General features: G+C 40.6%; 2 protein-coding genes across 2 annotated transcripts; both read left to right on the forward strand.

The window, feature by feature from the left end:
- Positions 1-1,189: 1,189 nt before the first annotated feature.
- Positions 1,190-21,842, forward strand: LOC140878700 (chlorophyll synthase, chloroplastic-like). The gene is made up of 7 exons (XM_073282316.1): positions 1,190-1,225; positions 1,314-1,400; positions 1,476-1,535; positions 1,800-1,861; positions 1,974-2,049; positions 2,133-2,195; positions 21,726-21,842. The coding sequence occupies exons 1-7, from the start codon at positions 1,190-1,192 to the stop codon at positions 21,840-21,842; spliced, it is 501 nt and encodes a 166-aa protein (XP_073138417.1).
- Positions 21,843-21,861: 19 nt separating this feature from the next.
- On the forward strand, positions 21,862-24,311 carry LOC140878701 (uncharacterized). Its single transcript, XM_073282317.1, has 4 exons — positions 21,862-22,435; positions 22,827-23,204; positions 23,317-23,382; positions 24,085-24,311. Exons 1-4 carry the CDS (start codon positions 21,862-21,864, stop codon positions 24,309-24,311), a joined length of 1,245 nt encoding a protein of 414 aa, XP_073138418.1.
- The last annotated feature ends 1,443 nt before the right edge of the window (positions 24,312-25,754 follow it).

Below are 25,754 nucleotides of genomic sequence, written 5' to 3' on the forward strand. Positions count from 1 at the left end.
TCCGAAGTGATCGAAGCCATAGTTTTGGGTTCGGAAGCTCTGGGGAGTTCGGAATCTCCGAAGTGGGATTGGAAGCTCCGAACGTCCCAAATTTCCAGTTGTCCGAAATATTACGTAAGCAGCGACGTCAAGGATAGGAAGCTCCGATCTACTGTCGGCAGACAACCACTTCAACAACAAGGGTAATTAACATCACACAAAATACAATGGTTTTATAAAAACCCGTTGTACTTTGATATTTAACAAGGGTTTTTACTGAAACCGTTGTCAATGAATTTTTTTTAATCTCAAAGACAACGGTTCCTTAAAAACCGTTGTTGTTGGTGATCATCGACATCGATTTTTAAAACTGATGTCTGTGAGCGTCTTTTTTTGTTAAAAGACAACGGTTTTTTAAAACCATTGTCTTTGTGTGTGTTTAAACCGTTGTCTATTAACCTTTTTTTAAATATATATATATATATATATATATATATATATATATATGGATTAATTGGACCCTTATTCTATGATAATTATAAGAAATTTAAGGTTCAGTTTCGGGGAAATAAATCTCCCAGCGGCCAGCCCTAAATTTTTGATCGACACCATCTCCCACCGGCGGCTGTTAATTTTTCACGATGGCGTTGCACTGTGAAGTCTCATTAACTCTAATCGATCGATTACATATTACTCTCTACAGTTTTGGAGTTTCTCTTCTATCGAAGGTACTTTCTGTGAGACCTAGATTTGCTCGCAATGCTTGTGTTTTCCAGAAGAACTTTTCACCATTTTTTGTTTATTAATGTTAATTGCTGATTCTAGAGACTGATTTCGATGCGCAGAAGTATTTAAGAAAGACCAATTAATTACTCGAAAAACTACCCGAAGAAACCTATTTAGCATAAGAAGAGTCAAGATTCGGTGTCGATTCAAAGGATGTCTTCTGTGAATTCGAATTTTCGATCGAGATTGTTTAAGACAACGCCCACGGCTTCTTCAGAGGCTAGCTGGAACAGCCAGACGGGGATATTGGCGAATCCTCTGGGTTCGATGGGAGTCTCTTTGGATATTAATGGATCCAAGAAACAAAACTATTCGGGGAAAAAGTGGATATTGAGCCCGGAAAGCTGCTGCATTGGGAAGAAATGTGTCTAGGTTAAGGAAACAGCCTCGGAGAAGGAGAATCCAGGGCCTGTTTTGATTAAAGATGATGCCTGGTCCATGTCTAACTGGATACACTCAGGTACTTCTTACATGATGACAAGTTACTCAATATTGCAATTCTAGTACTTGAGAATACAAGTAATGTTGTTTCACGACTCAATTTATAGACATTAAATGATTGGTATGATAGAGAAATTGATGCCATTAATGAGCCTTATCGTCCATTGCCGTCGGGCGCAATATCTGAGAATGAGGTATGTGATTCTCTGACTGTTTTCTGGAATTACATCCTGCAAGAATGTCCTGATTATGTTTGTCAATATTTTCAGGTGATTACACAAATATGGGTGCTACTTCTAGCGTGTGTTGGTTTGGCCGGTCTACTATATGTGGGTAGGCACGCAACCTGAAATAGTGTCACTTCTTCTCTTAAGTAGCCTAAGTTTCCACTAAGTAACACGTAGAATTATTAGGCAGGACACGATTTTCCAGTGATTTTTTACCTGTCTCTTGTTGGGTCGTTGGTGTCTCACATCTACTCAGCTCCACCTTTAAAGGTATTCAAGGCTTCTTGCATTTCCTCTGTATGGTTATTCATCTCATCTTTGAATAAAGATCAGCTAGACTTTGATTGAGATTCTTATTTACTGCAGCTTAAACGAAATGGGTGGATTGGAAATTTCTCTTTGGGGGCAAGCTATATCAGTTTACTTTGGTAATTCCATTTCGTGACAACTATTATATATCAAGTGTCTTTTGTAAGATGTGCAAGATTAAATTTTGTTTAGTGTAATTTTGTTTAAAATCCTTGTTTATATGAATGATAGGTGGGCAGGTCAAGCTTTGTTTGGGACTCTTACGTTGGACAATTTCATTCTAACGCTTCTCTACAGCATAGCTGGTGTATTAGATCTCTCTCAAAGTATTCTTATCCCTTTAGCCAATTGATACTATTTATAATTTTTGTTCTCATTCATTCTTTTTAGTTTGGTATCGCAATTGTAAATGACTTCAAGAGTGTTGAAGGAGATAGAAAAATGGGACGACAGGTGCATTTTTTGTTGCAATATATATGTTCATGAAATCTGGAGCAATCAACATCCAGGCTTTCTCTTACTATTCATGATTTCTGCCTGAATGACAAAAGCAATCATGCACCATGGAAGCTGGTATTACCAAAGTTACTGATATTCACTGTACTGAAATATTTTGTTATCACTATTATCTGATTTTTAACTAATCTTATTGTTAAGGTGCTTGGTTATTATCGCTCTAAAAAACATCCAAGAATGTTCTCTTCAAAAGCAGTGAAGTTAAAACCGACCCATCAATTCCTCTAGAATAAAATAGGTATGTTTTGTCCCCCATTCTTTTGTTTTTCTCTTTAGTCAAATTTCTTGGGTTTGATGAGTTCTCTGCTGTTGCTTTAATAATCAATGAATGTAAAAGATAGAAAGAAGATGAAGGGAGAGGAAGTATTGGGATGGGGGAGGATAAGGAATCCCCTACCACATTCAATTTTAATTGTCGCAAGAGCTTTTATGTTGATTTTCTTTTCGTGTTCAAATGATAAATGCTTACAAAATACTGGCCTCTCCATCTTGTGATCACAAATTTGTATTAAAGCTCCTTAGAAATGTAAGTTGCATGTGGTGATCTGCAAATGCGTGTTCATTCACATGAAATTTAGATCATTTCAGTACGATGCATAAATAGAATTCTTTATAAATTATATGTGAAGTGAATGTGGAAGAAGGGTACGAAAGAAGTGTAACTAAAATAGAGATAGCAGTCCCACTGTTTGTAATCAGTTGAACCTTCTAAGTTCAAGCTTTCTTATTTGGATTGTTTTAGTGCAGTTTTTTTTTTCCTTCTGATCTTAAGTATTTATGGTCGAGGATTGATTATCTTGCAAAATCAATAGTTTGTGCTTCCAGTCCCACAGCTAGACCCTCAAGTTTATCCTTTTGAAAATGACACAAGCATAGAATTCTCAAATGTTCTTTTCGTATAAAATTGGTTTGATATTGTTGTCGATCATTAAAAGGCGTTCTATGGATTTGGATATTGACAAATGATGGTGTAGTAGCCCGTAACCAAAATCAGTAATTAAGGAATTAATCATAATTACTTGAATAGAGTTCGGAAGCTCCGAAGGTAGGATCGGAAGTTCCGAACAGGATCGGAAGCTCCGGTGCAGGAACGGAAGCTCCAATCATATTACGTCATCCATGACGATTGGCTAGATCGGAAGCTCCGATCAGGATCGGAAGCTCCGATCACCCCTATCCGAAGTCAACAAGTGATATTTTGACACGTGGCAGATCAGGATCTTCGGAAGCTCCAATGGCAGGATCGGACGTTCCGATCGAGGTTCGGACGTTCCGATCAAGGATCGGAAGTTTCGATCGTTGTCTATAAATAGAAGGCCGAGACTTCACTTTCATTTGCCAGTTCCGAGTTCTCCTTTCCATTCTAGTCCTTTTGGAGCTGTTCTAGTCTTCTTAGGCTTGGTCCGGAGGTCGGCGAGGCGTTCGGTAGTCGTAGCGGAGTTGTGCCCAAGTTCTGGAGGCACCGACATCAAAGGGCTAACGACGGATGAAGGTATAGCTTTTGCTTCCTATAAATATTTAGGAGTATGCAATAGATTAGTTAAGGTTTTTAGAGCACTTTAATGATAGTAGTATCATTTGGCAGTGTAGAGCAGACTATAGACGTGGACCTAGAGTTGGTAGAGCTTGCACTGTTTTGAGGTACGAAAGTACTGTTCGAGATATCCTGACTGAGTATGCATGTATTATGTGACTGCATGATTTATATGTCATAATATTATGTTGCATTCATTTGCATCTTGTTGTATCTCTTTCGAGATGTCTGTTAGTAGGGTTGTACCCTATCCTGTTAGTGGATGGACTTCCATCGATTTGGGTCCGGCGTATCCACGGTTATCTCGGTATGGGAGCCACCTCATGAAGCGACGGCACAGCGTGCTACATACCAGGGCCCGGTCTGTCTCTGTTATCTGATCCTTGACCTCGAGTCTATAGGGAGTTCACTTTGCATGCATGTATACTCATACTCTTGTACTGAGCGTTTTATGCTCACGTCGCGTACTCTGTATTTTTTGGACACCCTATTCCATGGGGCAGGTTTGCAATTGGACGAGGAGGGTGGATCCAGGAGAGGCTAGTCAGTGGTTTGCCAGCTGGAGCTTCGTCTAGGTTTTATTACTGTTGTTTGGGTTTATACAGCTATTCGATTTGGTTGTATATTATTGGATAAATTACAGATTCCTTTACTTGGGATTGTATAATGTTTATGATTTCTGCAGTTTTATTCTGATATCTGTTTAATTAAGTAAATTGCATGCCTAAGTTCTGTTTAGTAGGTGATCCGGGTAAGGGTCACTACATTTATGGTATCAGAGCATGCAAAAGAATTCTTGGGATTTAGTCTCATTTTGAGGTATTTTTGTAGATGGCAAATCGTGACGACCAGAGTTCTCATGGTAGTGTTGGTGGGCGTTGGGGTGATGCCGACCGGGAGCCTCGTCGAGAACGGCGTCATCGTCATCACGACGACGAGCGTTTCACTGTGCGTTGATTCTTAGCTATGAGTCCTAAGCCCTTAGTTGGAGGTGAGTCTGCGGAGGATGCGGAGAACTGGTTATACCGCATGGAGACGACTTTTCAGACCTTCCAATGCACCGAGGAGCAGAAGGTGGAGACCCTTGGCTATCTTCTGGATGGGCGTGCGCGCAGGTGGTGGAGGTTTACTTCTGCACCTTTTGTTGCGGCGAGAGGAGTGGCCACCTGGGCCGAGTTCCGCACAGCTTTCCAAAAGCGGTATTTTCCTCTGGCACTCCGTCAGTCGAAGGCAGGCAAGCTACTGAGTCTTCGACAGGGAGCCATGTCTATTGATGAGTATCAGCAGAGGTTCTTTGATCTGCTATCCTATTGCCCCGAGATTGCTGATAGCTCAGAGATGAAGTATAATCTGTTCCTTCAGGGCCTTAACCCTGAGATCCATGACCGTGTGGCGGTTGGCGATGACATGTCCTACGAGGGTTTGGTGAGCCGTTGTCACCAGGCGGAGGACAGCATTCGGCGGAACAGGTCTTTCCCTCAGTCGAGGCCTGCTAGTTCTTTGGGTCCCCGTGCCCAAACTTTCAAGAAGTCTGGATCTTCTTCTTCCTCTGGTTCTGGAGGCGTTGTCCGTTTTGGTAAGAAGGACAAGTGTGATCACTGTGGGAAGAACCATCCATCCGACAAGTGCCGTAGAGCTTCTGGAGCTTGTTTCCGTTGTGGAGAGACTGGTCATATCCGGAGGGATTGTCCACTGTCTGGGGGAGGCGGTTTTGGATCTGGTTCAGGATCGGGTTCTCAGGCCACCGTTCAGCAGAGGTCGCAGGGACAGTCTGCTGGGAGTTCTCATTTGAGGCCACGAGCTTCTGGCCAGGTGTTTGCCCTGAGACATGATCAGGCTGTGGAGGATAATGAGAAAGTCATCGCAGGTACATTTTTGCTTTATGGTATACCTGCTCTTGTACTTATTGACACTGGTGCATCTCATTCCTTCATTTCTGCACATTTTGTTAAGAGGCATAAGTTACCATGCATTGCACTAGATGTAGTGATGTCTGTTTCTACTCCGACGGGCCAATCTGCTCTGGCTAAGCGTCTAGTGATGGGTTGCCCTTTAGAGTTCGAAGGGAACATTCTGTTAGCAAATCTCATGGTCCTGGCGATGGACGACTTTGATTGCATTCTGGGAATAGATATGTTGGCTACCTATCGAGCTTCAGTGGACTGCTATCAGAGATTAGTATGCTTTCATCCGGAAGGGAGTGAGAGCTGGTTTTTCTATGGTGAGGGAGCGCGACCTCCGATGCCTTTGGTATCAGCTTTGAGAGCCTGTCGAGCTCTAGAGTCTGGTGGGGAAGGCTACCTTATCTATGCAGTTGATTTGTCCGCTGAGAGCATTGGGATAGAGAGCATTCCTGTTGTGGATGAATTTCCAGATGTATTTCCTGATGAGATTCCGGGTTTTCCTCCTGCTAGGGAAGTCGAGTTTGGCATAGAGTTGATGCCGGGTACTTCGCCTATTTCTAGAGCACCGTATCGTCTGGCTCCGTCAGAGATGCGTGAGTTGAAGAACCAGCTACAGGATCTTTTGGACAAGGGGTACATTCATCCTAGTGTATCTCCTTGGGGAGCTCCTGTTCTCTTCGTGAAGAAGAAGGATGGATCGATGCGGCTGTGCATTGACTATCGGCAGCTGAATCGAGTCACTGTGAAGAACAAGTATCCGTTGCCTCGTATTGATGACTTGTTTGACCAGCTGCAGGGCACATCAGTTTACTCCGAGATTGACTTGAGATCTGGGTATCATCAGTTGAGAGTCCGTGATCAGGACGTAGCCAAGACTACATTCCGTACTCGCTATGGGCATTACGAGTTCCTAGTGATGCCATTTGGTTTGACTAATGCGCCGGCTATATTCATGGATCTGATGAACCGTGTCTTCAGGGAGTATTTGGACAAGTTTGTCGTGGTCTTTATTGACGACATCTTGGTTTATTCGCGTAATACGGAGGAGCATGTTTCTCACTTGCGGTTGGTACTACAAACTCTTCGAGATGAGCAGTTGTATGCCAAGCTGAGCAAGTGTGAGTTCTGGATGGATAGAGTGGTCTTTCTTGGCCATATCATATCAAGGGAAGGGATTTCTGTTGATCCAAGCAAGATTGAAGCGGTACTTAATTGGTCGCGTCCGACGACAGTGGCTGAGATCCGTAGTTTTCTGGGTCTAGCAGGGTATTATCGTCGCTTCATTATGAACTTCTCTCAGTTAGCTCGACCGTTGACGCAGCTTACCCGCAAGGGTGTGGATTTGGAGTGGTCCTCCGAGTGTGAGGAGAATTTCTGTGAGCTTCGACGGCGGTTGACTTCTGCGCCGGTGTTGGCATTACCGTCAGGATCTGGAGGGTATGTGGTTTACACGGATGCTTCTCTTCAGGGGTTAGGTTGTGTCCTGACTCAGAATGGGCATGTGATCGCATACGCTTCTAGACAGCTGAAGCTTCACGAGGACAACTACCCAGTCCATGATTTGGAGTTAGCAGCCATTGTGTTCTCTTTGAAGATCTGGCGTCATTATCTGTATGGCGAGAAATTTGAGATCTTCACCGACCATAAGAGTCTCAAATATTTGTTCACTCAGGCGGAGTTGAACATGAGACAGAGACGTTGGATGGACTTGCTTAAGGACTATGATTGCGAGATTAAGTACCATCCGGGAGCTGCTAATCTCACCGCTGATGCTTTGAGTCGCAAGGTGCGACTATCCGCACTTCAGACTTGTTCGATGTCTAGTGCGATCAGTGACTGTTGTACTTCAGGTTATACCTTCAAGCATAAGAAAGGTATGTAGAGTATCCAAATGTTTGCGATATTATCTGAGCCAGCCTTGTATTCGCGGATCCGAGATGCTCAGATGTCTGATTCAAAGACCCAGCATTTAGCTCATCTAGCTAACGAGGGTAGCTCGTCTGGATTTCATTATCAGTCAGATGGCTTTCTGTGTTTGTCTGGTAGGCTTGTGATTCCGCAGGATGAAGAGTTGCGAGAGGAGATTTTGTCTCAGGCGCATCGCACTAAGTTGAGTATTCATCCTGGGAGCAACAAGATGTACAAGGATCTACGTACTCGTTTTTGGTGGAAGGAAATGAAACGCAGTGTTTATCAGTTTGTTTCGAGATGTTTGGTGTGTCAACAGGTCAAGACAGAGCACCGACGACCTGGAGGATTGCTTCACAGTCTGCCTATCCCTGAATGGAAATGGGAGTTTATCACAATGGACTTTGTGACCCATTTGCCGGTATCTCCGAAGAACTGTGATGCTATCTGGGTTGTGGTGGACCGACTCACCAAGTCAGCGCATTTCATTGCCTATAGCCGAGAGTACTCTGTGGATCGCATGGCACGGATGTACATTCAAGAGATCGTTCGACTTCATGAAGTGCCTGTGAGCATTGTCAGCGATCGGGACCCCAGGTTTACTTCTAGATTCTGGGGGAGTGTTCAGCGTGCGATGGGTACTACTCTCAGTTTGAGTACAGCCTATCATCCGGAGACTGATGGTCAGTCAGAGCGCACTATCCGTACTTTGGAGGATATGCTCAGAACGTGCGTCATGGATTTTGGTTCAGCCTGGCAGGATCATTTGCCGTTGATCGAGTTCGCTTACAACAACAGCTATCACACTAGTATTGGGATGGCACCCTTTGAGGCGTTGTATGGGTGACGTTGTCGTACTCCACTCTTCTGGGAAGAGGTGGGGGAGAGACAGGCTGAGGGGCCGGAGTTTATCCAGCAGGCGATAGATATTGTTGATCAAATCAAGAAACGGATTAAGACTGCACAGGATCGTCAGGCCAGCTATGCTAACATCAAGCGTAGGCCTTTGCAGTTCGAGGTCGGGGAGAAAGTGTTTCTGAGAGTGTCACCTTTCCGCAAGATTCTCAGATTTGGCCTTAAGGGCAAGTTGTCTCCCAGATTTATCGGTCCGTTTGAGATCTTGGAGAGCATTGGCGATTTGGCTTATCGACTAGCTTTGCCACCGCATCTATCCAGTATTCACGACGTGTTCCACGTATCTCTTTTGCGACGGTATGTGGCGGATGAATCTCATATTCTGCAGCGGTCTGAGGTTCAGGTAGACAAGGATTTGACTTATGTTGAGAAACCTCTTCGTATCCTGGATTATAAGGATAAGGTTTTACGGAACAAAGTCATTCCTTTGGTTTTAGTTCAGTGGCAGCGCCGAGGCACTGAGGAAGCTACTTGGGAACTTGAGGACAGGATGCGTAAAGACCATCCTGAGTTGTTTTGATTTCATTCTTTGAGTTGTATTCATTTGCAAACTCTGTAAACGTTTGATTTGAATAAAGAATGTTTCTGATTTCTGTATTTGCATTCGGTACTTAAGATCTGATTTCGAGGACAAAATATCTTAAGTGGGGGAGAATGTAGTATCCCATAACCAAAATCAGTAATTAAGGAATTAATCATAATTACTTGAATAGAGTTCGGAAGCTCCGAAGGTAGGATCGGAAGTTTCGAACAGGATCGGAAGCTCCGGTGCAGGAACGGAAGCTCCGATCATATTACGTCATCCATGACGATTGGCTAGATCGGAAGCTCCGATCAGGATCGGAAGCTCCGATCACCCCTATCCGAAGTCAACAAGTGATATTTTGACACGTGGCAGATCAGGATCTTCGGAAGCTCCGATGGCAGGATTGGACGTTCCGATCGAGGTTCGGACGTTCCGATCAAGGATCGGAAGTTCCGATCGTTGTCTATAAATAGAAGGCCGAGACTTCACTTTCATTTGCCAATTCCGAGTTCTCCTTTCCATTCTAGTCCTTTTGGAGCTGTTCTAGTCTTCTTAGGCTTGGTCTGAAGGTCGGCGAGGCGTTCGGTAGTCGTAGCGGAGTTGTGCCCAAGTTCTGGAGGCACCGACATCAAAGAGCTAACGACGGACGAAGGTATAGCTTTTGCTTCCTATAAATATTTAGGAGTATGCAATAGCTTAGTTAAGGTTTTTAGAGCACTTTAATGATAGTAGTATCATTTGGCAGTGTAGAGCAGACTATAGGCGTGGACCTAGAGTTGGTAGAGCTTGCACTGTTTTGAGGTACGAAAGTACTGTTCGAGATATCCTGACTGAGTATGCATGTATTATGTGACTGCATGATTTATATGCCATAATATTATGTTGCATTCATTTGCATCTTGCTGTATCTCTTTCGAGATGTCTGTTAGTAGGGTTGTACCCTATCCTGTTAGTGGATGGACTTCTATCGATTTGGGTCCGGCGTATCCATGGTTATCTCGGTATGGGAGCCACCTCCTGAAGCGACGGCACAGCGTGCTACATACCAGGGCCCGGTCTGTCTCTGTTATCTGATCCTTGACCTCGAGTCTATAGGGAGTTCACTTTGCATGCATGTATACTCATACTCTTGTACTGAGCGTTTTATGCTCACGTCGCGTACTCTGTATTATCTGGACACCCTATTCCATGGGGCAGGTTTGCAATTGGACGAGGAGGGTGGATCCAGGAGAGGCTAGTCAGTGGTTTGCTAGCTGGAGCTTCGTCTAGGTTTTATTACTGTTGTTTGGGTTTATACAGCTATTCGATTTGGTTGTATATTAATGGATAAATTACAGATTCCTTTACTTGGGATTGTATAATGTTTATGATTTCCGCAGTTTTATTCTGATATCTGTTTAATTAAGTAAATTGCATGCCTAAGTTCTGTTTAGTAGGTGATCCGGGTAAGGGTCACTACAGATGGACCCCTTTTTCTCTGAATCTTCATACAAGTTTTCATACCAAAATATTGCACTAGCATAGCTTTTGTCGCTCTTGTTGAGGTTCGATTCGATTATTCCCAAACTTTTGTGATCAATGAAATCATCTTAACTTCCCTTAAAAATAAATAAAAGCTTTTTTCCTTAAATATGGTTGTTTATGTTGTTACCTTTTATCGTGTGGGCCAGGAGTTCTTTTCTTTGGTTGATTTGAGGTGGGATTTTGCTTGGGTTGATATCTGCGATGCCATAGTTTAGGGTTCTTGTGTTAGAATTTTCAATCGTGTATTCGTTTATGCTCCTGCATAGTTTTGAGGATTTGATGCTGATTTAAATTATGTGAAATGATCTTTATGTGCCAAAGAATCTTTCCTTGTTATATGCATTCTCAAGGATCTTGAAATATATGTTCTTTTTTATTTCTGGGTATAAGTTTTAATTTAGCTAACATATAGCTTTTGCGATTAAAATGGGTTTTGGGCAATGATTTTTTCAAACAACATTGGAGGAGCAGAGGGAAGATCCAGATATTTCAATATATACTCATGAAAGGTGCTAATCTTCGGTTCTTTATATTTTTAATTGTTGCTAAATTGTGTTCTGGTTTTTTAAACTTTTTGTATTTTGGTTCCTAAATATGCTTCCCTTTTTATATTGCTGAGTGTGGGGATGCTTAGTTGATTGTACAGACAAATCAGAAGAAAAGATGGATGCGAGTTTCATGAAGAATCTCTATTTAGGAAAAAAGATGTGGTTTCAAGTTTATCAAGATATTAGCATAGCTCTATTTTCAAGTGTCCGTGATTAGGATTTAAATTTTGATATTGAGTAATTTACAAAATTGAAAAATTTTACATTATATTTTATTTTCAAATTTCAAATTTTGAGCAATTTTTAATATTGGAAATTGTATTTTTTTATTTTATACCTGAAAAAAGACAAGAATGAAAAAGCGTTGTTAAGGGATTTTTAAAACTGATGTTAAAGGTCCTGTAGTTAAAAGTGCGTTAAAAAAGACAACGGTTTTTAAACGTTGTCTTTGTGAGCCAACGACAACGGTTTTTCACCGTTGTAAAACCGTTGTCGTTGGCTCAAAAAGAATATGATTTTTAATTGTTGTCTTTGACCGCACTTTTAACAATATGACATTTAACATCGGTTTCAGACCCCCTTTTAACAACATTTTTTCACCCTTGTCTATTAGTTTTTTTTGTTGTAGTGAGACTTTAGAAGCAATACATGTGGTTGGCAGAGAGAGATCGGAAGCACGGATCGGAAGTTTCGATCGGATCGGAAGCTCTGATTGTGCGATCAGAAGTTTCGATCGTTGTCTATATATAGGGGTGCCGAGGTTCATTTCTATTCGAACATTTTCTCTTCTCTCTCTCTCATTCCTAGCTTCTTCTAGTCAGTTTTAGGGGTTCCTAGGCGCCCTACTGGAGGGCCGAGACTGGCGGAGCGCTGCGGGGGTAGTAACAGAGCATTTCTTGAGTTTTGAGGCAGTCACCATCAGCGTGCTGACGACGGACGCAGTTATAATTTTGGATCCTTATAGAGATTAGGGAGTATGTAATAGCTTAGTTAATGCTTTTAGAGCATTATAAGTGATATGGTGATTGTTGATGATAGGATTGGACTTTGAGTACCTGGACTGCTAGATTGTTAGGGTGCTTGATTTGTCTGGATAGAGGTATGGGCGTACTATCCGAGATATCCTGGTTGAGTATCCATGTTGTAACGCCCCGTTTTTATCTTAATTGAGCTTATTTGAGATAATCAGTGATTTCAGAATTCAAGAGCCGACTTTTTATTGATCAGGAACTATTTTTCAAAAATTCAAAATTTTCAGGGACTAGAACGCAAAAGGGAGATTTGTATAACTTAGAGACTTGACTAAGTCTTATTCATTTTCCTCCCTTCCTCCTCCAAGTCGCCTATCTCCATTGAAGGCGAGAGAAAAGCTTCCAAGATTTTGTGATTTCGATTTTAACTCGATCCGTCCGTTGGAATTTGATCTGAAGTTGATATTTGCAATCGCAGCATCGAGTGCTCCGTTTAGAAGTAAGTTTCTCATATTTCTACGAGGTTTGAATTTTTGGATGTCTTTAGAATTGATTGATATTCGGAGAGGATGTTCTTGAGGTTGGTGTGATAGTATATCTAAGACGGTTCGGAGATATATCGACGATCGGATTTGATATGATTTTTCTTATGATTTTTGAAACTTAGATTTTTGAGATATGTTGGGTTTGACTTGGAAATGATTTTAGATGATTGGTTTGAGTATTTGTAATTGATATACTGCTGTCTGCAATTTCGGTTTGATCAGTTTACAGCCGTTATGCCGTCAGTTTGAGTTTTGGATAGCATTTCGATGTTTTGATCGTATCGAGTTTGATTGAGTTTTTGATGTCGATATTGATCTGTGACTTCTTCTGATAGATTTATTGGGAGTCCTTGGAGTTGCTAGAGTTGCAGCTTTTGTCAGTTTGGAAGAGTTGAGCCGGTATAGTATCGATGTCTTTCTATATCGATTGATGAACTTGAGTTGATATTGAATTGAGGATTTATTGTTTTACAGATTGAAGAGTGTGAAGCGACGAGAAGAGGTATAAGACGACTTTGGAATGAAATATGACGATTAACTTGAATCCAGATTGATTCGAGTATCCTAGAAGAAATCACATATTGCATGTTTATATGCTTATTTGAACTTATGATTGAATTGATGATTGAATGCATGAGATTTCATATGCATTCATTTTGAGCCGATTGATTATTCATTTTGAATTAGACGATCTGGAGATTATAGTTGAGTGGCCTTGGTAGGCGATTTACTACAAGTGTCGATTAACTCACTATAATGCCCTAGAGTCTAGAGGATTAAAATATACCTCATCCACCTCGAAAGGGGAGTTCGGTGTGATTGTTGGATATTTTAACCTCGGGATCCCAAACCAAAGAAAGAAAGAAGAATTCCTTTTGATTATCTGTGTCTGATAATCCAGAAGTTTTAAAAGTCATGCATATCATTTAATTCCGCAGTTGAATGAATTACTTGAGGAATATGTGGAATTTGATTATATATCATGTTTTGATATATTATGTGATATTGTATGCTAGTCTCTTTTACTGGGAATATTATTCTCATCCGATTATCCGGCTGTTGTTTTTGTCTGTATGTGAACTTGGCAACAGGTGGGGCAGGAACCAGTCAGAGTCAGCATGGCTAAGTGGATGAGGGATTAGAAGTGAGCCTCGATGTTTAGGAGTCGTTATTTAATTCGAACTCATGATGTATTTCTAATTAGCTTGAACTAGATAGATTGCATGCATGATATATTTAGAAGATTGTATGAACTTAGATTTGAATACTTATATATCATGTTGAATGGGATTTATCTTACTGTCGAATTTCTTGAGTTGAGATTGGATTTGAAAGAAAGAAAAATCAGAAATTTTCTGGTACAGAGCATCTCGCTCGATCGGTTGAATATTACCGATCGATTGAGCACCCCTGTACTGAGGCAGAAGTTTGATCTTTTTGTGTCCGCTCGATCGGTAAGTTTTAACCGATCGAGCGGAGGGCCTTTTAGTTCCAGGCAGTGGCTTGATAATTCTTGGCCGCTCGATCAGTAAGAATTAACAGATCGAGCGGGCACTGTTCACTCAAAAAAAAATTTATCTGTTTTCCATCTTGATTCTTGCATTGTTTTTACTATTACTAATTAGATGATTAGAATCGATGATTAGAACTGATGCCTCACATTAAGTGGTATCAGAGAGATAAGATCTTGGACTGAATTAGAGTGAAAGGGGTAGATCGAGTCCGCATGAATTGAATTCTCGCTTGTGTTTGAATTTTTTTTAATTGAGTTATTAAATATCATGCGAGCATGCTTTATTGATTGAGAATTATTTGAATTACATGATTATGTGATTAAAATTTATAAAGCATGATTTACTTGAGATATCAATTGCTTGGATTCCTGGTGCGAATTCGAATTTGCTCGAGATGGTTGAATTATTCGAGAAAGAGGTTTTGGACACCGAATGTTGGAAGATCGAGGTAATTGTTTCCTAACTCTCTTGAGTATGAGATATATGTTCTTGATGTATATTGAACAGGAATCGAACTGCATAGAATCCAAACAGGATAGAGTGATAGTGCGACTGATCAGATGGCTATCTATTCGGCACTGATTGAAGAATTATTGATGAGATTTTAGTCATTTTAACCGTCGACTCTGAAGAATAATGGAAATGCCATTCTTGTGTGAAATATGGTTAGAGGAATTTGATCAATTGTTTGATTCTCAAGAATACACCGACAACCGACGAATTCGGTTAGTTATGTACCTAATTCACTGGATTGCCAAAGATTGGTAGATTTCTTGGAATTTATTTATAACTGATTTTCTTCGACAGATCTCGTTCTAGAAATAGATTGGATATAGAGGAAATATCCCCAGGGATCATTTGCAACCAAGAGGAAAACGATTCAAGAAGTCTGGGAGAAGTTCTTCTAGCCCCAGCGGATCGATAGAATTGGGTTTAGGACAGAGTTCTGAATCTTCTGGAATGTTTTGCAATAACTGTGAAGGTCGACACCTCGCTGAGCATTGTCTTGGAATTTATCGTAGTTTTTTTATCCATCATCAGACAGGACACTACGCGAGGAGTTGTTCTCAGCGTGTTACCATTGGATCTCGGTCGAGATGTTGTTGTAGACCGATGGTTCAGCCAGTTGGTAAGATTCTGTGGTTAATTCTTTCAATCACCTCATCAGAAGTTATTAGGAGGTAGTCTGGATGTGAATCAACCTCCGATGCAACAGACTTTAGTCTTTGCTCTTAATCGAGGATCCGCGGACTAGAGCTGCACTTGAAGATGACTTAGCAGGTAACAGTTTGAATTTGGGTTTCTCTGTTTTTCTGACTGATGAATTTTGGGTGAGTTCCCTTATTTCTTTTAAGGAATCTAGATGATGAATTCCCTTCTTGTTGAGCTTTTGGGTTCTTTAGTTGCAACTCTTGTTTTGAATGGGAATAAGATTGAACTAGACATTATAGTACTTTGGCTTTCGGATTTAAATTTTACTATCCGTTGGGCTGTTTAACCAAGTACAGAGCCACTGTTGAATGTGTTCAAAGGTTGCCAGATTCAGATCTGAATCATTAAACGAGTGGAAATCCTTTGAATTGTGCGGAGGAATTCTCAATGATGCAGTCGATGTCCTGAATTGTAACCCAATTTGGGTGATATACCAGTGGGTATAGAGTGGGTCGAATTTGATCCGGATGAGATTCTAGGAATTCCTCTGATTGTCAGATCGAGATAACTCTGACTTGAGGACAGGACATCGCGGTTGAGAAGAGAGAGGAAGTGTTCCTTAGACTGCACTCAGATTGAGGTACGACCGCTTTGAATTGTAGTGCCGTTTGAATTGGAAGATGCTCCTACAACAATTAGGAATTTTGGAAGTCAAATCTCCCAGAGATGTTAGATGAATTTGTGAGTATTCGTATCGGTGGAATTCACATCCGTTTGAAGAGTTGTACTGATCATTTAGATTCTTGGATGATGATCGCTGATTTGCAAGTCGAGCAGTTATATGATATTCTATCGACGTCGGAATTTTGATTGGTTTGAGTTGTTCTTCTCAACCATGTTATCTGGAGGTGGAATTTTCTGTTGATCACCTCAAGATCGGAACGAATATGAATTGATCTGGATCGACGTCTTTACCTGGGTTTTGAAGATGTTTGAGTACTATCTCATATTCTGTGAGGAATTCTTATCGTTCATAAAGCCGATTACTCAGCAGAATATATTATTATGTCTGGACTTAATCTTATGATACCAGTTCTTATGGATTTGAATAAGAGATTGACCAGCGCTTCAGAATTCATTATTCTTCTGTATTGACTACCTTACAGTGCTTTGCACTTCTTCTTATTGAGATTTGAGGCATATTCTTGTTGGAAGAATAACTTATTAGCTTGAGCATCGAAACAGTAGAAGACGCTCGAGACTCTATGTCTGAATCTGAACTTTGATCTCGTCGCGATCTTATTGATTATAAGTTCTGTTATCGTTGTTCTTATGAGGAGATTTCCGTAATCTTACTGATCTTGGAAGGTGTAGTACTGGTTTCGCCGTACAGATTGGGTATGAGAAAGAGAAGATGATTAGAAACACTGAGGAATTCTTGATTGGGAATCTGATTCTATCCGGAGAGATTGAATGCAGTAGCTGATGCTCTGAGCCGAAAGATTTGTTTTTATTTTATCTACTATCGGCTTTCTCCTTGATTGATGAATACAACACTTCCAGTTTAGAATTTGAAGCAGATAGGAGTTCCATCAGCATTTAGCTTTTGAGTCGAATTATCCGAATTGTTTGAGAAGATCAAGATCATTCACAGATTTGATTTGACTTTCAAAATTCAATGAAGAAAAGTCGGAACCGAACCCGCCTGAAATTCAGGTCAGTATTGATGCTCTATTTTGAGATTGAGCATAGTGTTGTGCTAGATGTCTCTGATTTAGAGACAACATATCTGGAGATTGGCACATTGTAGGGTTTTCAGTATTCTTTTAGATGATCGAAAGATTTGCGATGATCAGAGTCAGTTCTGTGAGAAACAGTTTAAGAACGATGTGGAGTTAGGAATTGCGATATTGTGTTTTGTCTACAGTTGAAAGCAAAGAAACTACGACCCGATGGTCTGTGATACCGTTTATTCTGGTTCAGATTGTTTTAGAGATAGTGTTTTGATGGTTTCGTCATGAAGCTACTGATCAGTATGAGTTTTAGGTACAATCTGTTATGATTGACATATTGATGAATTTTCTATTGTATTCCCTACAGAATGATTCTCAGACTTGATCAGATGTTAGATATTCTGGCAGAACTTTTGTCAGATTGTTTGATTGCAGAATTTTAGTCATTTCAGATAGAGATCTGTGTTATACCCTTTCTTCTGGTATAGTCTTCGAAGAGACTTTTGTTATTTGAGTACAATTTGATATCCTTAGAACGACGGACAGTCCGAGCAGACAAATTGGATTTAGAGGCCTTGCTGAGATGTAGTGCTGGGCTGACCCAATATCTGAATAGCTGGATTGGACTAGATGAGGGTGAGCGGTCCATGCCATCTCTTAAGCTAAATTATTACCAGACTTGGTAATTCATGGTACCTGTCCTAAAGGTCCATGGTTCGAATTAGGGGAAGATGTGAAACTCTCGGACTTCGAGAGGAGAAGATCTGGAGTATCGTGCTTGATCCTTGCACTAGTGACGAGTGTCGCTTACTCATATGAAGTTTGTGCAAGAACATCTATCAAATTATTATCTTGATGGCATCTTTCGATGAGTTGTACGAGCAGAATCGAAAATCTCATTGAATTGAGAAGATGAATTATCTGAGTCACCTGAGTTGAGACCAATTTTGATTCGAGATTTTTAGGACAGATAAATATTGTCGATCGAGAAGGAAGACGACTTGAACTAGAAAGTCGAAGAATACGAATTTTAGATGCAGACTTTGTATTTTTGATCGAGAAGATCGAATATTTCTGAAGATTTTGATTTTCAGAGGAGTTTTCAGATATGAGAAGAGAGAGGAATCATTTTTGATATTGTTTTAATCTCACGAGAATCTGGAGATGATAGGCGATCTTGCCTACAGACTTGTGTTATTCCGTCTTTTTCTGGTTCTCCCGAAGTGTTTTTTCGTCTTTTGATGCGGATTATCACCAGATCCTTGTTGTTGGATTACCAGATCAAAATTTATTTTGCTCTTTAGTTGATGAGACCGGATTTGTGGAGATGACAAATTGCTTGAGACGACTGATTCAGAGTTTTGACCTGAATTAGAAGCAGTTCTAAGACAAACCGATTTAGTTTGTATTAAGTGCAGTGGAGCTGTTACGGACTTAAAGAAGAGATTTGGGAGACAAAGTCTATTTTGAGGCAACGTTTTCTGGACTTATTGTCTGAGAGATGAATTCTTTTGCAGTTTTGGGTTTATCTCTTAGCCTTTAAGATTGAATAGTATTCGATTTTGAGGACGAAATCTATACTTAGAGGGGGAGAATTGTAATGCCCCGTTTTTATCTTAATTGAGCTTATTTGAGATAATCAGTGATTTCAGAATTCAAGATCCGACTTTTAATTGATCAGGGACTATTTTGCAAAAATTCAAAATTTTCAGGGACTAGAACGCAAAAGGGAGATTTGTTATAACTTAGAGACTTGACTAAGTCTTCTTCATTTTCCTCCCTTCCTCCTCCAAGTCGCCTATCTCCATTGAAGGCGAGAGAAAAGCTTCCAAGCTTTTGTGATTTCGATTTTAACTCGATCCGTCCGTTGGAATTTGATCTGAAGTTGATATTTGCGATCGCAGCATCGAGTGCTCCGTTTAGAAGTAAGTTTCTCTTATTTCTACGAGGTTTGAATTTTTGGATGTCTTTAGAATTGATTGATATTCGGAGAGGATGTTCTTGAGATTGCTGTGATAGTATATCTAAGACGGTTCGGAGATATATCGACGATCGAATTTGATATGATTTTTCTTATGATTTTCGAAACATAGATTTTTGAGATGTGTTGGGTTTAACTTGGAAATGATCTTAGATGATTGGTTTGAGTATTTGGAATTGATATACTGCTGTCTGCAATTTTGGTTTGATCAGTTTATAGCCGTTATGCCGTCAGTTTGAGTTTTGGATATCGTTTCGATGTTTTGATCGTATCGAGTTTGATTGAGTTTTTGATGTCGATATTGATCTGTGACTTCTTCTGAGAGATTGATTGGGAGTCCTTGGAGTTGCTAGAGTTGCAGCTTTTTTTAGTTTGGAAGAGTTGAGCCGGTATAGCATCGATGTATTTCTATATAGATTGATGAACTTGAGTTGATATTGAATTGAGGATTTATTGTTTTACAGACTGAAGAGTGTGAAGCGACGAGAAGAGGTATAAGACGACTTTGGAATGAAATAGGATGATTAACTTGAATCCGGATTGATTCGAGTGTCTTAGAAGAAATCACATATTGCATGTTTATATGCTTATTTGAACTTATGATTGAATTGATGATTGAATGCATGAGATTTCATATGCATTCATTTTGAGCCGATTGATTATTCATTTTGAATTAGACGATCTGGAGATTATAGTTGAGTGGCTTTGGTAGGCGATTTACTACAAGTGTCGATTAACTCACTATAATGCCCTAGAGTCTAGAGGATTAAAATATACCTCATCCACCTCGAAAGGGGAGTTCGGTGTGATTGTTGGATATTTTAACCTCGAGATCCCAAACCGAAGAAAGAAAGAAGAATTCCTTTTGATTATCTGAGTCTGATAATCCAGAAGTTTTAAAAGTCAGGCATATCATTTTAATTCCGCAGTTGAATGAATTACTTGAGGAATATGTGGAATTTGATTATATATCATGTTTTGATATATTATGTGATATTGTATGCTAGTCTCTTTTACTTGGAATACTATTCTCATCGGATTATCCGACTGTTGTCTTTGTCTATATGTGAACTTGCCAACAGGTGGGGCAGGAGCCAGTCAGAGTCAGCATGGCTAAGTGGATGAGGGATTAGAAGTGAGCCTCGATGTTTAGGAGTCGTTATGTAATTCAAACTCCTGATGTATTTCTAATTAGCTTGAACTAGATGGATTGCATGCATGATATATTTAGAAGATTGTATGAACTTAGATTTGAATACTTATATATCTTGTTGAATGTGATTTATCTTACTGTCGAATTTCTTGAGTTGAGATTGGATTTGAAAGAAAGAAAAATCAGAATTTTTCTGATACAGAGCTGCAGTTTTGGAGTAGGGTATGCCCGCTCGATCGGTAGAATGTAACCGATTGAGCAAGGCCTATTTTGTCCAAAACAAAGAAGTCGATTTTCTGCCCGCTCGATCGGTAGAGTTTAACCGATCGAGCGAGGCCATATGTTTGCAGACCCGAGGGTTTATACTTTGTGCTCGCTCGATCGGTAAGGTTTACCCGATCGAGCGAGGGGCCTTCTTTAAAAAATATATATATATATATATATATTTTTTTAGCTCTTGGTTTGAACAATCTTTTATTACATGATTAATTGTTAATGAATCATTTATTTCCCTAAGATGAGATTAGCAACCCGGGTCCCCACAACAGGTGGTATCAGAGCTTTCGATCGAGCGAGCACCCCTGTACTGAGGCAGAAGTTTGATCTTTTTGTGTCCGCTCGATCGGTAAGTTTTAACCGATCGAGCGGAGGGCCTTTTAGCTCCGGGCAGTGGCTTGATAATTTGGCCGCACGATCGGTAAGAATTAACCGATCGAGCGGGCACTGTTCACTCAAAAAAAATTTTATTTGTTTTCCATCTTGATTCTTGAATTGTTTTTACTATTACTAATTAGATGATTAGAATCGATGATTAGAACCGAGGCCTCACACATGTTCTATGTCTGCATGTTTTATGTGGCATTAATTATATGTGAATTTATTATGTCACTGATATTATGCTGCATACATTGACACGTTGAGTCTGTATTTCATTGATACTACCATCAGAGGGGTCGCTCAGCCCCGTTATATTTTGTGGATTAGAATCATAGTTTTGGACCCGGATATATCCACGGTTTATGGTATGAGAGTACCTCCTGATGCAACGGCCCATTGTGCTACATACCATGGCGCCTTTGACTTAGAAGAGTTCTATTGAGGATAGGTTTCCTATACCTTCACTTGCATTTGCATTCATCGCACATGTATACTCATACTTTTGTACTGGGCGTTTTATGCTCACGTACATGGTTTTGTTCTAGACACCCCATTCCACGGGGTAAGACTTAGGTTGAACGGACCGAGTGGTAGCGGTCGTTGATCTGCAGGGAGGATTGTATCATTCCAGATTTTCTGTATTGAGATTTTGGAATTTAGTTTTCGATTGGGTTGTATTATTATTTGAGAAACCAGTTGTTCTGTCGGTAGATTGTAAGATTTTTTATTTAAATGTTTCTGCTGTATCTGTTGTTTTTAATTGGATTAAGTAAATTTGCATTCTTAAGCTTTGATAAAGAAGTGAACCGATTGGGTCACTACATTTATTGGTATCAGAGCATGCATTGAATTTGGGACATAAGTGTACAGTCTTGAGGTTTAATTTTTGCTACTCTTGCTAGATGGCTGGTCGAGATGATGAAAGTCATGGGAGCATCGGTGGTCGATGGGGGGGGAGGACAAGGTCAGGGAACAACGTCAGAGGCACCATCGCCTCAGGGGTGATAGAATATGTTTGATTTGCGCAGATTCGTGCAGATGGCTCCAAAGCCATTAGAGGGAGGCGATAATCCGGATGTGGCTGAGAACTGGATGGAAGAAATGGAAACTTACTTCGAAGTGTATCGTTTCACTGATGAGCAAAAAGTACAGGCTGTTAAATTCCTTCTTCATGGGAATTCTCGTAAGTGGTGGAATTCTACTTCCGCACCGATCATAACAGCGCAAGGCTCAGCTACTTGGGAAGAATTCCGTAAGACATTTCGAGAATTTTACTTTCTTACAGTTCTACGCCCAACGAAGACGAATGAGCTGATGAATCTGAAACAGGGCAGCATGTCCATTGAAGAGTACAAATTGAAGTTCTTTGAGCTTTTGCCTTATTTCCCGTATGTTGCCAGCAGCTCGGAGGTCAAATATGATCTTTTTCTGCAAAGTCTCAATCCGTATATTTATTCTCTAGTGTCTATCAACAATGATCCGACGTCGTATGAAGTATTGGTGAAGCGTTGCCGCCAATTGGAGAATACCCTCAAGAGAAACCGAAACTTTTCTTCTTCTTTCCGACGAGGAAATTACTTGGGTCCGCGAGGCCAATATTTCAAGAAATCGGGTACACATTCTTCTTCTTCAAGATCGGGGTCAAGATAGGGATCCAGTAAAGGTGTGTACAGTTTTGGAAAGAATAAGGGTCAGTGTGAGAAGTGTGGAGGAAATCATCCTACAGACAGATGTCGTGTAGCCAGTGGCGATTGTTTTTGTTATGGCCAGATGGGGCACAGAAGAGGGATTGCCCACAAAATGTTTGGGATCAACATCTGGTTTCGGTTCACAGTCATCAGCTCCGTAGAGGACATCAGGACAGTCGGTTGGAAGCACCAACCAGAGACCACGTATTCCCGGCCAAGTATAATCCCTAAGCCATGATCAGGTTCAGAAAGAGAATGAGGAAGTTATTGTAGGTACATTTAAATTGTGCGGAATTCCTGCTTTTGTTCTTATAGATACTGGTGCATCGCATTCGTTTGTTTCAGCAAGATTTAATAAGCGCTATAGATTGTCGTACATACCTCTAGACGTAGTGTTATCTGTGTCTACCTCAAATGGTCATTCATCTTTGGCCAAGCATTTAGTCTTGGGATGTACTTTAGAGTTTGAGGGCTCTGAGTTGTTAGCAAACTTTATGATTCTAGCGATGGAGGATTTTGACTGTATTTTGGGTATTGATATTTTGACCTCTTATAGAGCTACGATGGATTTTTATCAGAAGATTTTTCAGTTTCGTTCGGTTGAGGGTGATAGTTGGTTTTTCTATGGTGAAGGAGTGCGACCTCTTATGCTTCTGGTTTCAGCTTTGAGGGCTTTTCAGGCTTTAGAGACAGGTGGGGAAGGATACCTTATCCATGTAGTTGATACATCCGTAGGTAGTAGGTTTGTAGAGCAGTTACCAGTAGTTTGTGAGTACCCCAGATGTCTTTTGAAATGATATTCCAGGGTTTCCTCCAGTCCGAGAGGTCGAGTTTGGGATTGAACTTGTTCCATGGATGGCACCGATTTCTCGTGCGCCTTATCGTCTAGCACCAGCAGAGATGAGAGAGTTGCAACAAAATTTGAAAGATTTTTTGGATAAGGGATATATCCGACCGAGCATTTCACCTTGGGGAGCGTCAGTTTTTTTTGTTAAAAAGAAGGATGGTGTATGCGTCTTTGTATCGATTACAGACAGTTGAACCGTGCGACGGTTAAGAACAAATATCCTTTGCCATGGATTGATGATTTGTTCTATCAACACCAGGGTACCTCTGTGTACTTTAAGATTGACTTGCGGTCAGGGTATCATCAGTTGCGTGTTCGAGATGTGGATATCTCGAAGACAACATTTCGTACCCAATATGGTCACTATAATTTTTTAGTGATGCCTTTTGGGTTGACAAATGCTCATGCGGTGTTCATGGATTTGATGACCAGGGTATTACACGATTACCTAGACAAGTTTGTCGTGGTCTTTATTGACGACATTTTTGTCTACTCGTGCAGTGTTGATGAACATGCGTAGCACTTGAGACTTGTACTGCAGATTCTCTTTGAGAAGAAGTTATATTCCAATTTTAGCAAGTGCGAGTTTTGATTGACTGAGTAGTGTTTCTTAGTCATGTCATCTCTCTCGAGGAGTATCAGTTGACCCAAGTAAGACTGAAGCTATTTTGAATTCGTCGTGTCAGACTACAGCTTCAGATATTCGTAGCTTTTTGGGTTTGGCAGGGTATTATCGGCGGTTTATCAAGAATTTTTTGCAAATTGCTAGACCATTGACACAGCTGACAAGAAAAGATGTTCCTTTTGTCTGGTCAAGCGAGTGCGAGCAGAGCTTTGACGAGTTGAAAGGCCGATTGACTACTGCACATGTTCTTGCATTACCATCTGGACCCGAAGGCTATGTGATTTTTACAGATGCATCTCTTCAAGGGTTGGGATATCTGTTGACATAGAATGAGCACGTAATTGCCTATGTTTCTAGACAATTGAAGACCCACGAAGGAAATTACCCAATGCACGATTTAGAGCTTGCAGCATCGTGTTTGCACTGAAGATTTGGCATCATTATCTGTATGGCAAGAGGTTTGAGATATTTTCAGACCATAAGAGTTTTAAGTACTTGTTCACTCAGGCAGAGCTGAACATCTGACAACGTTGATGGTTAGATCTTCTCAAAGATTATGATTGCTAGATTAAGTACCATCCAGGTACTTCGAACTCAGTGGCGGACGAACTTAGCCGGAAAATGAGTATCAGTGCTCTCAGTATTAGTGAAAGGGCTAGTAACATTTGAGATTGTTGTTCTTCAGGGTTTATGTTTCGGCATAAGAAAGTAAAACAGGGAATCCTAGTTTTCTCAGTACTAACTAATCCATCTTTTTTTTTCTCGTATCCGAGAAGTGCATTTTTCTGATTCTAAGATGCAGAAATTAGCAAGACTTGCTCAGGGAGACAACACGTTCGATTTTCACTTTCAGACAGACGGATTGTTGTGTTTGCCTGGTAGAATCGTGGTACCTGATGACTCAGCCCTGCGAGACGAAGTTCTATCTCAAGCAAATCGTAGTAGATTCGCCATGAACCCAGGCAGTATCAAGATGTATAAGGGTCTACATACCAGATTCTGGTGGAAAGGTATGAAACATAGTGTGTATCAGTTTGTCTCTCGTTGTTTTGTTTGTCAGCAGGTCAAGGAAGAGTATCGACGACCAGGTGGTCTAGTTAAGAGTTTGTGGATTCTGGAATGGAAGTGGATGCATGTGAAGATGGATTTTGTCACCCACTTTCCAATGATGTATATACAGTGTGATTTTATTTGGGTCATGGTGGACAGATTGTCCAAGTCTGCTAATTTTCTTCCGTATAACCACGAGTCTACTTTTGAACGCATGGCGAGGTTATACATTCAGGAGATAGTGCGATTACATGGAGTTCCTTTGAGCATAGTTAGTGATATAGATCCGAGATTTACCTCACGGTTTTGGGATATCTTTCAGTGAGCTTTGAGTTCTACTCTGAGTTTGATTACTACTTATCACCCAGAGACAGACGGTCAGTCTGAGAGGACTATTCGGACATTGGAAAATATGTTGAGAAATTCATTAATGGACTTTGGATTATCCTGGCAAGATCATTTGTCTTTGATAGTGTTCGCCTACAACAATAGTTATCATCGTAGCATTGGAATGGAACCATTCGAGGCTTTTTATGGTCGTTGTTGTCGTACACCTTTGTTTTGGGATGAGTTATGAGAACGACAGGTCTAAGGACCAGAGTTGATCCAACAGATTGTGGACAAGGTAGAGTTGATCAAGAAGATAATCAAGACAGCGCAGGATAGGCAGGCCAGTTACGCCAATACCAACGCAGACCGCTGCATTTTGAAATAGGAGAGT

Source organism: Henckelia pumila, chromosome 2 (genome assembly GCF_033568475.1).
Source record: "Henckelia pumila isolate YLH828 chromosome 2, ASM3356847v2, whole genome shotgun sequence".
Taxonomy (NCBI): domain Eukaryota; kingdom Viridiplantae; phylum Streptophyta; class Magnoliopsida; order Lamiales; family Gesneriaceae; genus Henckelia; species Henckelia pumila.

What these genes read in the sequence shown, in the direction of transcription:
- LOC140878701 (XM_073282317.1), top strand. Translation starts at nt 21,862, where the DNA reads ATGGCTCCAAAGCCATTAGAGGGAGGCGATAATCCGGATGTGGCTGAG. An exon ending in CCAATATTTCAAGAAATCGG is followed by an intron (nt 22,436 to 22,826) that starts GTACACATTCTT and finishes TTGTTCTTATAG; the next exon opens with ATACTGGTGCATCGCATTCG. An exon ending in ATGGATGGCACCGATTTCTC is followed by an intron (nt 23,383 to 24,084) that starts GTGCGCCTTATC and finishes TGGGTTTGGCAG; the next exon opens with GGTATTATCGGCGGTTTATC.
- LOC140878700 (XM_073282316.1), top strand. Translation starts at nt 1,190, where the DNA reads ATGATGCCTGGTCCATGTCTAACTGGATACACTCAG. An exon ending in GCGCAATATCTGAGAATGAG is followed by an intron (nt 1,401 to 1,475) that starts GTATGTGATTCT and finishes CAATATTTTCAG; the next exon opens with GTGATTACACAAATATGGGT. An exon ending in GTTTGGCCGGTCTACTATAT is followed by an intron (nt 1,536 to 1,799) that starts GTGGGTAGGCAC and finishes TATTTACTGCAG; the next exon opens with CTTAAACGAAATGGGTGGAT.